Source organism: Daldinia vernicosa, assembly GCF_022497035.1.
Source record: "Daldinia vernicosa strain CBS 139.73 unplaced genomic scaffold F5Y00scaffold_17, whole genome shotgun sequence".
Lineage (NCBI taxonomy): Eukaryota > Fungi > Ascomycota > Sordariomycetes > Xylariales > Hypoxylaceae > Daldinia > Daldinia vernicosa.
In genome coordinates this window covers 517,004-528,852 of record NW_025953933.1, presented here as the reverse complement: position 1 = coordinate 528,852, position 11,849 = coordinate 517,004, and the positions used below count along the sequence as shown (strand labels likewise).

The window sequence follows — 11,849 nt, the reverse complement described above, 5'->3', positions numbered from 1 at the left end:
GTCTCACCGGCTGTTATTAAAGACTTGATGTAAACGTTATAATTATGCTATTAAAGCTCTTTTAGTATCATTTAAATATCTGGATTGAATAACTTGCCTTAGTAGGAAGGTTTGAAGATTTGAAAGTTACTTGATATGGTAGAAGTATCTATTTTCTGCTTACCACTTTACCCCCCTACTTGCCTTGTAAGCCATGTATAAGGACCACAGTGAGCTATTTATATCCCTACTCACTTCAAAATGGAAGGCTCTTAGCAAGTGTATAAGTCAAACAACGGCCGGAGCTAATATAGAAAGTACCTAGCATAGTTGCGCTTGATTTAATTTTAAACCACCGCTCATGAAGATTTCTAATGATATATTACTGTGATAGCAATGCCCATCTGTAGCCAAACCATGCGGCTGGAAGTACTAAAGCTACTAAACGAAAAGCAACGAGCTCGGATAGAAAAAGTCAACCAATTTATATTATCGAGATACACCGAGAATCTATGTAGCTTTTCAAGTTCAAACCAACACCATCGTTAGTCGTAGTTACACATCATCGTCTTCGCTTCAGATGGGAAGTGGATATTTGAAATTCCATTCCCCTTCATCCGTCTTCTCGCCAAAGTTGATTCGTATCTTACTGGCTGTATTGTGCATGGAGATAAGAGGATATATCTTTTTGGTTGTAAATCTTGTTGTCTGATTGTGGCATCCTCCTGCGATAAAAGGTAACCATGTTAGTTAGTATGAACTCGAGCTAAGTAAGTATTTGTTAACGAGGTGATCTGATATAGGTTAGGTACCTACTCACCAACGTATTGGCCGTCAACCGTGTAGTAAATGACGCCGACGCCACCTATCCAATTAACTCCACAACCAACTGTACTGCCCTCTGCGAATCTCCTGCCAATGTTTGTTTCATCATCCCCATTGTCGTTACCCAAAAACTGGTATGCATAGCCAGTGTCGCCGTGATAACCCGCTGATATACCATGGTCGACGCGCCCAGCAAACGCGTAACTCATGCCGGTGTACTCTCCACAGAGTCCGATACACACAGTTGTCCTGGTTTTGGGCATTCCTTCAGCTGGTAAGATTTCAATTTCGAAGTATGAGGGAGGATCTCCGATATTCCGAGGCGGGAAAGGGTGATCAGCCCGAACATTTACAATAGGCTGTCGGTTGAGAGGTATCGGACTCGACACGCCGTTAGTTGTCTTACTTTCATGAGAGAACTGTACTTCTCTGTGGTCTGGTGACCAGTTGATAGCCTGTTCTAAAACTTCTTTCGCTTCCCAATTGTCGGGAATTATCAGGCTAGTTGGCCTCAGAATTGCTGCCATGATCTTAGGTATGTGTTCTTTAGCCGGCTTAGACAAATCTTTCAGGGAGAGGAGGGCCTCTATAGTCCATCCGTCCCGATCAGCGGGGACGTCATTGATAACGGCTACCTCGTCGATGAAGATATTATCTTCCAAGGTCCACGGCGGCGGCACTTCTCTATCGCTTCCTATTTTTAGGAGGAGTTCAACCATTCGCTCATTGTTGCCCGCATCCCGCAGGCAACCGTCTCCAAGACTATCTCTATTGTCTATGCTAGCCCTTTTGTCGAGGAGGAATTTAGATGTATCGTAGTTGTCTTTCGAGAGAGCCAAATGCAACGGCGTTTGCTTTTCTTTATTTTTGTCGTCTATATCAAGACCCCTTTCATGATAGACCTCGATTAATTTCGTCAATTTCGTCAAATCATTAGCTGCATGGTGAAGAGGCGTATTCCCTTCGTTATCCTTGCAATTCACCTCAGCTCCCTTCTGTAAAAGTTCTTGAATCCTAATAGCGCTGTCTGTTCCACGATATAATGCAGCAATATGCAACGGCGTATAGCCCTCGTCGTCCATTACATTGACATCGGCCGAGGCTTCAAGCAATATTTTGTGGAAAATGGGATTCTTGTTGCGCTCCGCGTAATGCAACGCCGTAGTATCCCCGTCGTCGGCAATGTTAATATCTGCTTTGTGACTTAAGAGCGTGCGCACGCTTAATTCGTTACCATTCTTCACTGCAAGCATAAGTGCGGTACTTCCATTTATATCTACGAAGTTAACCTCAGCGCCGTGTGATAACAATGCGTCTAGGATCTTCTCCGCGCCCGCCGCTTCATGCAAAGGGACCCGGCCCCGTTTAGTACAACAAATGTTGGGGTTGGCACCAGCAGTGAGGAGGAGTTCGACACAGCCGAGAAGTTTGCTCCGAGTCGAGTAGTGTAAGGCTATCTCTCCGTTTTTATCAACGGCATCTATATCCGAGCCAAGATCAAGTAGTCTTTGAACCATAGCTTCGTTCCCTGTATCAATTGCATAATGTAGGGGTGTTTGGCCGTAGTTTGAGGGAGTCTTTACATATAGATGACCAAAAGATTGGACGAGCTCATCTAAAAATCCTATATAGCCCTTGGCAGCTACCACATGGAAAGCAGAAACTCCTTTAAAACCAACAAGCGCCGTAACTGTTGGGTCTTCTGCTAGCATAAAACGAGCGGCCTCCAAGTTACCCCATTTCAGTGCGTAAAGAAACGGGGGATCATCGCAAAAGTACGAGCATAGGGGTCTGCTTTTGTTGATCTTGTGTACGAGCTTGCTATCTCTCTTGACCAGCAGCTTAATGATTTCGATGTGATGATTCTTGATAGCTAGGTGAAGCGGAGTCACATAGCCTGTATCTTGTTTCACTACCTTTGAGATAACGCCTGAGCGGGCTAACAACGAAGGGGGAGCGACACCCTCTAAGGGAGCCCATTCGTATATATTAGCTTTATTAGCTAACAAGACTTCGACGATCTCGGTCATACCCCTCGAGGCGGCATAATAGAGGGGCTTCCATCCTTTGTTGGCTGAATTAGGCCCGGCCCCGGCAATTAGGAGGCTCCTAGTGACATCTACGTGTCCTCCGATTACAGCTCGTTGAAGAGGAGAGTAGCCATTCCCATCGCCAAAGTTGGGATTGGCTTTCTTCTTAAGCAGCCGACTTACAACACTGTTGTAGCCCTTCGAGGCGGCCATTGTTAGCGGAGACTCACCATCGACAATGAAGTCGACGTTGTCGATCTTTCCTAGAAGAAACCACACAGCTACCAAATGGCCCTTCGATAGTGAGTGGATGACCAACTCCTTATCCTTAGAGCTGACTTCTGTGCGCAGACAAACCCTTTCAAGTTCGTCCAGGTACCTCACGACTGCAGCGTGGTGAGTTGGTGTTTGACTTTGCTTTTCTTCGGCCAACCTATCAACTTTCTCGTCTAGGAGGGACCGAATGATAGTTGAGCTGACACCGGCCGATGTAATGGGAAGGGAAGGCTTTTCTCCATCTATGACGTTGGCTAATTCCTCATCATTTAATGCCCCAATCAAGAGCTTGAAGATGCCAAGATTGCCGAGTTGGCAGGCAAAGTGTAGTGGCGTTTTCCTTTCCTTGTCGGGTGTGACCGGACTAGCATTGTGCTGAAGAAGAAGTGCTATTATATCAGGGTCTCTGAAAATGGCATGATGGAGTGCCGTCCTTCCGTCCTTGTCAGTCAATTTTATATCAGCTCCTCGTTCGCAAAGTCCTGCCACGAATAGGATGTGGTTCAACTGAGTCGCAACGATCAATGGTGATTTTCCGTCTTTATCTTTCCTGTCAAGGTTGAGTACCCCCCGACTAATGATATGCTTGAAGATTTCCTCATTTCCGCCGACTGCAGCGGAATGTAGCAGGGTCCTCTTCTCAGAGTCAATCCAATTCCAATCCACGTTGGAACTGTCGAAGAATCTGACTGCAGGGAGACTTCCGACCTGTGCTGCTCTATGGAGGGCGCGTTCCGCCAGTCGTTCATAGTCATCGTGAAGCATATTATCGGACAGAAGTTTCTCCAAATAATCAATTCGGCCGAGACTGGCCGCCTCTAAAACAGCATCATCTATCCTAGCCGCTTTATGGAGAAAGAGATCTACCAGGTCGGTATGGCCTCGCTTTACTGCAATACGCAAGAGTTTAGCAAAGTCCGGGAGGGCGGCGGTATCGCTGCGCAGAAGGTGTTCCACGATGTTATATAGGCCGAGAATTGTAGCCACTTCTAATGTTCCAATATCTTCGGTAATGTCCTCTCTGGGCCTTGAATTAACGCAGAATAGTCGATACCACCTATTCCTCAGAGAGTCGTTTTCTAGAAACGCTAGAACCTCGGCCTCAGAGTTATCAGACTGTACACTAGGTCCCTGAAGATGTCTTGTCGGTTCTTGCTGCTGACTCGACTTTGCGCATTCAACGCTCAGCTGGATGTGAGCGTGGTAATGTGTTAGCCAGTGCCGGACAGCATAGTCGAGAAATTCCAATTCCACTTGTTGCTTATGGCAGGTTTGGATCTGCTCGCGCCAGCTCACATGTGCGAAGCAGACGTTTTGAGGCTCTTTCGACAAAATTTCAGAAATATAGCGGAGACACAAACATGCCAATTTTCCATGACTGAGCAACTGTAAGCTTTGGAATTGCTTGTTATCATCTAGGAGGTTTTGAGTGTTTACGTCATTGAAATGCACGAAGCCGTTGTCGACCCGAAGCACGAGATCTAAATGCCGCGCGATATCTGTTTCAGTAGAGACTAGGCTCCGCTGAATTGGATCTGTGGGCTCATATGATCGTTCGTCGAGGGCTACAGCTACAGCTACAGCAAGTTCTCTAGTCTGTAGTGGGCGGGCTGCTTTTTGGGCCCAGGAAATGGCAGAATTGCTCCAGTACAAAATACCACGGTTCGGAGTCTCGATATAGTGGTTTAATACTGCCTCGCCAGTTCTGGGACAGTCTCTCAGCGCTACATCCACAGCTTCTATCGCCGAGAGCAGAAAACCACGCGACAGAACTTCCGCGTACTGACCAGCGTTGGTAAGAGACGATAACTCCGGTATTCTGATATCTCGAGAGCGATTCGGTGGCGCTAGTGTCTGCAAAGCCGGATGTACGAACGAGACTGTGTTGATCTTAGCTTGGATCAACGAGTTTCGGTGACTGTCATCAAGCCCCAAGTCCAAAACTTGCCGAGAAGTAGCACATAAATCGAAAACCTCTCTAGCGCTGCTCAAAACTAATAAGTATTTATAGTTCAGAGAACGGAGGAACTCTTCTAGTATCCTAAGAGATGACTGGGCAACACTAGGCCAAAGGTGGACGTTATTGGCAAGGATAACAGTCTTCCAGTCGCGAGACGTCCGCAAGAGGATGCGAAGTAGGGCCCAAAGGACATTCTCATTTGTCGCATTATGCGACTTATAGTGCTGGAGATATAAAGGACGAATGTGGTAAAACAATGCCGGCCGCTGGGAGACAATTTGGTGGACAAATAATCGAAATAGTGCCTGCAGGTTTAAACTAGCCATTTCGAAGGGCTGGAGTAAAAGGTCTAGAAGGAGGGCATTGGGCTCATGCAACATGATGTCCTGTGCGATGAGCTTCACCAATGTAACCTTGCCATATCTAGGAGGCCCGACGACTTGGATTGAGTGATAGTTCGAAGAAGACCATTTTGACTGCCACACCGAGACATAACTGGTGTATGATTTTAGATCGAGGCTTTCGCTGGGGACATACAATGCCGTGCTCTGGTGAATAGGGCGATTTGATGGCGATAGCACTTGGAGGAAGTCGAGAAGATTTGAATAAAATAAACTCGCCTCTACTCGTTCCGTATCCCACGTATCTAGACATCGAAGTTAGCAGCAATATAATAGGCTATGTGGCTTACCATAGGAACGAGTATAAAAGGATATAGGGTACTAACGATGGGTCATAAGGCTCCTGGGAAATAGGAAGCCCCTAAAATCAAGATCGGTTATAGGGCCGTGCTTTGTTGAGAAAGACATTTCCAGATGTAAGTCATCACCGGCAGGCAATTTCGATGGTGACGACTCATCTAGTTCCTAATTTAGAGCCGATGATTAGAATCAGGTCACCAGAGTGCTAGGCACGTTATGGGTCAGGGCCACTCTACCAAGGTCCTGCCGGAGGGTTTATTGTGTTCCCGCAGGTTCGTGATATTGTACCTCAAAGCGTGGTGGAAATAAGATACCGCCTTGTTCATGGAGCTGGCTAGCCTTGCTAAGACATTGGACTTCCGGCCCTTGATCTTGACATCAGCAGTCCTAATCATCTCGTCCAGTATATCCTCCCATGTTGCAAGGTCGACCACATTCTGCGGAGTTGCAATAAAAACCTAGGTACCAATGAGTCTTAGCGGATCAGCAGTTCTACCAACGCGGACCTGGCGGTAAACTCGCAAGCTCCTTTGTTCTTAGAGCAATATCATAGTACCTTGGGTTTGTATTGGCGATGCCCATGGCCCGTTTCACAACGAGCCCACCAAGTCCATATGCAACGAAGATGATTGGCCTCCATTCAGACTAATCAAGAATTAGTACTGAAAACATGAAAAAGAGATCAAAGATATTGTCTAGGCCCTAGTGTACCTTGCTTTGAGAGCATTGATTTTTGACTACACTGAGGAGGAGGTGGGCCTCCTCCTCTAAGCCCTCAGCAGAACAAGATCTCTCATACCGAGGCTTATTGGGCACTTGTAGGCCATCTTGTTTACTGCCTTTTGGACTTTGTCCTTTCACATCGAGGTCCGATTCATTGCCCGGGACTGAGCTCAACCTAGACGAGGCAGCTCGGCCATCTACTATAGCGGTGTGGCTCGTAAACAGGGCAAAGTCGAATACTTGTGCTTCAGAAGCGATATGTGGCATCAAGTATACCCAGTCGGCAGAACTGAGATCTTTCAGTGATGCATCCAAGTCATGGCGAGAATTTAATCCCACAAGGTAGATTCTGCTTGCTGTTAGCGTTATATCTTACGATGTCAAGGCGTAGTACTACTCGTATATCTTTTCATTGTTATTAGAGCTAATCGACCTAGCGACGTCCTTAGGGGGGCTCATGTTGTTTTGGATATTCATAGATCAAGAGGATACGCGGTTATCTGGGAAATCTGGCTGTTGAAGGGCTAACAAGTGAGGAAGCCACCAAGTGAATGGGTCCCAATATCTATACCTAGTCTTCAACAGCCAGCTCAATAATCTTCACCGCGTATGCCTAGACGAGAGTGACTCACGCAGTAACGATCTTGACACGAGCTCATGTGATACGGCCTCGTTGGTTGCATACAAGAGCGCCACTGACGTAGCCGAACATGGGGTGAGAATCCGACTGGAAAAATCAAATCCATAGGATCCAGCTCAGATACGACAGGTCATTCACGTAGACGTAAGTTCTCGGTGCAATGCTCCGGCTGCTGCCTAAAACAATGCTGCACCGCGTACCCTTCCCGGCCTTGGTGTCAATGATTAGATGTAAGCCGTTCACCGATCTAGACTTAATCGTGAAGGTACCCCTGACGAGGATTGCAGCATGTAGCTCGCGTATACGTCCGCACGTCTCAGTTATATAGAGACTTGGCGCGTTCTCGCGCGAGCTAACCTATTACTCGAAGAGGGTTGTTTCTTTACTGTGTACCTAGTGTACATGATGGATACACAATGCTCCCGTCGAATCTTAATAATCCGAGCCCTCGATAGATCGTGCTGTTAGTTATAGTGGAAATGGTTGAAAGAGATACGTATAGTGAAGGAGTAGCTTTTCCCTAGTGATTAATCCAGAAGAAGAGAAAGTTCGTCTCAAGGGGCCAAAATAGACGGTAAACGATGTAAAGCCATTGATTAACTCCATATCTATTCTGCACACTGCCCAGCTGCGAAACCAATATTCGCGCCCAGTCGAAATCTTAAAGACTTGAAAATTTTAACAAAAGGATATCTACCGGGAGCGGATACCTATCCCGAGAGACCGAACTGACATATAATATAAAAAGCATATGGATTTAATAAGACTAAGGGTATGTTGAAGGGGTAATATGATGTTGATTCAGTAAAGTTTCTAAGGACTGGGCAAGACCCGGTAATTGTCAGTATAGCTCAGTTATTACGTAATCCCCACCACAGGGCAATAACTACCTAGGTACCTACCTAACCTACATAAACCTAAAAAGTTATACAATTAAGTACCTGAGACTAGACTAGCTCAGCTTACAATAAACGAGGTGAATAAAGAAGTCCTGATGGGATATACCTCAATAATCCACGTGCATAAAACAAGGAGTTGTCCGACAAGGGGGTTCAAACAAAATGAGCCGCAAGACAAAATAGGATTAGCATAGCCCCTTATTGTTACCGTACACTAACAACTCACTTCACGACGAAAGGGGCATTCTCTTCATCTGCTTCCAAGTTCCTCGGTCTTAACGCAGTCTTTTTTTTTTCTTTTTTTTTAAAAAAAAAAAAAAAAAAAAAAAAAAGGAAACTTATTCCTCTACTAGGTTGTAACTATCCAATTAGCCGCGCCTGTTAGAGCTATGTCAACAGTTTCTATAACAATTGCTGTTTGGAAGTAAACGGCTAGACTTGACTTATTCTGAGACAGTGCGCTTAAATACACGTAAAAAACCGTTGGTCCGTTTGAGTAAAGAAACTGACCGGTCCGTTGCAGATTACTTGCATCCGCGCTGAGATCAGCTTATTCCCCATCTCGCTTTAAACGTGCGAACCAAGATTCGCCAGCACACGGATATTCTCCAACGTAATTACAATCTCTAAATGCAAAGCTTGCCCAGTCACAATGTCAAAGACCAAATGATGAATTGCTGAAATGTGCTTCCATTCCCTTCTAGCTGTATGGCCACCCCCACTCCAGTTCACTTCGTATAAATAAGAAAATAGATATCAGGGAAATTAACCAAGCCTCGTGATAATAAAAATGTACAGTCGGAGCTTGGTTGTTGATCATTAAAAAATATTTGTCATGCGCCCGACCGCCGGGACTCTCTATCCTGCCACACACAGCGTGACATTACACATCAACGTCGGATCTGTCGCGGCAAAAACAGAGAGCCTACGAATCAAAAACTCTAGTACATTACCGCTCGACAGCGAACTGCCATGCTGTTTCAAACACTACCCCCATCCCCAAATTTCAACTATGCCGCAAGGCAAGTTTGTAACTGCGCTTGGCAATCCGAAAGTTTGAAACTAGCACCAGCGTTCGCTGCGTCGCTGCAATTGTTGTTTTGTATCTACGCAATGGTTAGCAACTTGAAAAAATGCATCCAAGGTTTAAAACACTCACATCGCAGGCCCTCTGCTTAGCAGCAGCTTGGTCCACAAACGTGTTCCTAAAAATGATTAGTTAGCGACTTGTGCTTATACCAAATCTAGGTTTCCGAGCTCACCCGTTGACAGCAAACGGTCTGCTAGCATCTCCAGAGTTTGTTACGCTCGGAGGTGCGCCGCCAAGGTTCTTAGTCTGTTGGGTTGCGCTGTTAGCATTACCGCCAGCACTTGTATTTGTGTTCGAATTACTTGAGCCTTTGCCTTGGCCACTACGACCATTTCCGCCTGCATTGTTGCCGGTGTTGCCGGTGTTACCGTTGGCGGCATTGTTGGTTCCACCGTTGTTGTTGTTGGCATTGTTGGCATTATTGCCATTGTTGTTGCCGTTACCGCCAACTGAGAAACGTAATTAGTAAATCTGAAAGCGTAGATACAGCATAAAAATGGATTGAATCTTACCAGTGAACTTATTGCAGTCATCCTGAGCACCACGTTGGGCAACAGGCATAAGGACAGGCTGATGGTTGGCGGCAGAGAACATAGTGCATACACGGTAGTTACCAGCGGGTAAACCACCAGTGACGGTAGCCGACAAAAGTCCGTTGCCATTACCAGCATCGTTGATACCCTTGAAGAAAACGAACTTGGTAGCATCAAGAGGCTTGGTAGGGTTCAAAGAGTTACCCATGTCTTGAACTGTAACGTGTGTGTGGCCAATAATTTGACCTTGGCCATCCAGATCCTGAGGTGCAGAGTAGTACGTGTTGGCGGCATTCGTGAATGTACCGGGAGAAAAGTTCTGCACTTGAACCTGGATATCAAAGTCCTTGTTGGCCTGGATGTTGTCGTTGTGCTGAGGGTTGATCAAAACACTCGAAACCATCTTGGTGGTTGCGGGGATTTTACCCATAGCTAGATATTATTAGCAACCACATACCAGATCAAGCTGTAGGTAATGGAGATTTACTTACGGATACCGTTACATGAACCCGTCTTCACCTGAAGACCGTTGGTCAAAGTCTGACCGCTACAGAAGTTGATGAAGTTGGCATTGTCGCTGAGTGATGTTAGTTACTAACCCCATTCAACTTGAATCTCAACAACTTACGTCTTAGACGCCGACTCTCCATCTGCTGCATCTGGGTCACCATCGGACTGCGAACCGGTCTGAATGGCATTTGAATTCAATGTTAACGAGGCCTGGTTGTTCTTATTGTTGTTGGCATTGTTATTGGTGTTGCCGGCATTGTTGTTCTGGTTTCCGTTGTTACCACCGTTTTGAGCATTGTTCTGATTGCCTTGGTTCTGGCCGTTGTTGCCGCCCTGACCACCCTGACCGAAGTTACCGCCACCGAATTGGCCACCGCCGAACTGGCCGCCACCGAATTGTCTGACGTTGAGGGCTCGGGCCGCTCGTCGGTTCATTATCTGATCGAACGGACGGTGAATAGCTGAGGCTTCGGCAAAAGCCGTGACGCCTAGCAGGCCGATGAGAATACTCTGGGCATGCATATTTAATAAAAATACCCTAGGCGGATCGAGCGAGAGGGACAAGTTCTTTTCACTCCGTCTTTCGAGGTGTAAGAATTAAGAATGGAAATGGTAAGATCCAAAAATGGTTCCAGACCGTTTTCGAATTAGCTGAAAGAAGTGGTCACAGACAACACTGAAGTGAATTGGAATGGGAAATGCCAAATGCTGTCAAAAAGAGAACGAATGGATAAGACACACTACCAGCGTATTCTAAGGGGAAAAGAAAGGAATGATAGAAACTCGACAGAGAATCAAAAATAAGAATTAAAAGCTGATGATGGGAACAGAAGGCATAAAAAAGGCGAGGCCAAGACATTTCCTTATTATATACTCCACCAGCAGGGTGACAGGCCCCTCGGACGAATTGTGCCTGGATGCTATGGAATCAAAGGCATCCGCAACAAACACTACATCATATTCCCAGTAGAGGTTCCATCCCCAGGAGATGTATCCACAGTCTCAAAACGCGGACGGGGATGGCAGAGAGGATGTCGAGGATAATGACAGGACCTTGCAAGGTGCGGAGGCAGGGATATGGGATGATCGAGTCTCTGGCCTCGCCTTGGCAAGACCCCACCATCACCGAAGTATTGTATATACGAATGCATGGGGGAGGTGAAGCTTCAACAATCCTAGTCGAAAAGAGACATTACATATATACTAGTTACTAGTTAGTATACGCCGTAGTCCCTTAAACTCCTTTGATTTCTTCCTCTTTGCGAAGCGACCTACATAGTTCGGGATAAGGCTGGGCTGATTAGAGGATGCATCACTGATACATTCATCTATCGTCTTAGGTAGTGGATAACTCCTATTCATCTGATAATATCCCGTAAATGCTGAAAATATGATATAGCCGCTGTCTGGAGAACCGAGCACTACTACGTGTAAGTCGCCCAACTTGAGATGACACAAGGAGAGTTTAGCGAAGGCAATCGTGCCTATTGGAGCTATTGATCAACCTATTAGAGCATCATCGACGACACGATACAATGAACAGAGCGCTGAGACGAATCTCGGTTGCCTTATCCCGTGGTGGGTGAGGTAGGGTATAGGAGATAGAGATCTGGCGCAATCTATGAGAATTCTCGTAAAGTCCCATTAAAGATTAAAGTTGAAGAAGGGGGGGGCGCTAAGACT

The 11,849-nt window shown here is 46.1% G+C and overlaps 2 protein-coding genes across 2 annotated transcripts; both read right to left on the bottom strand.

The window, feature by feature from the left end:
- Window positions 1-6,263: 6,263 nt before the first annotated feature.
- F5Y00DRAFT_261112 (uncharacterized protein) lies at window positions 6,264-6,953 on the bottom strand (the record flags this gene model as incomplete). The annotated part of the gene is made up of 3 exons (XM_048011150.1): window positions 6,264-6,416; window positions 6,483-6,843; window positions 6,892-6,953. The coding sequence occupies 3 exons, from the start codon at window positions 6,951-6,953 to the stop codon at window positions 6,264-6,266; spliced, it is 576 nt and encodes a 191-aa protein (XP_047865939.1).
- A 2,090-nt stretch (window positions 6,954-9,043) lies between these two features.
- Window positions 9,044-10,688, bottom strand: F5Y00DRAFT_261111 (uncharacterized protein; the record flags this gene model as incomplete). Its single annotated transcript, XM_048011149.1, has 6 exons — window positions 9,044-9,139; window positions 9,193-9,238; window positions 9,296-9,572; window positions 9,636-10,088; window positions 10,148-10,233; window positions 10,285-10,688. 6 exons carry the CDS (start codon window positions 10,686-10,688, stop codon window positions 9,044-9,046), a joined length of 1,362 nt encoding a protein of 453 aa, XP_047865938.1.
- Between the last annotated feature and the right edge of the window lie 1,161 nt (window positions 10,689-11,849).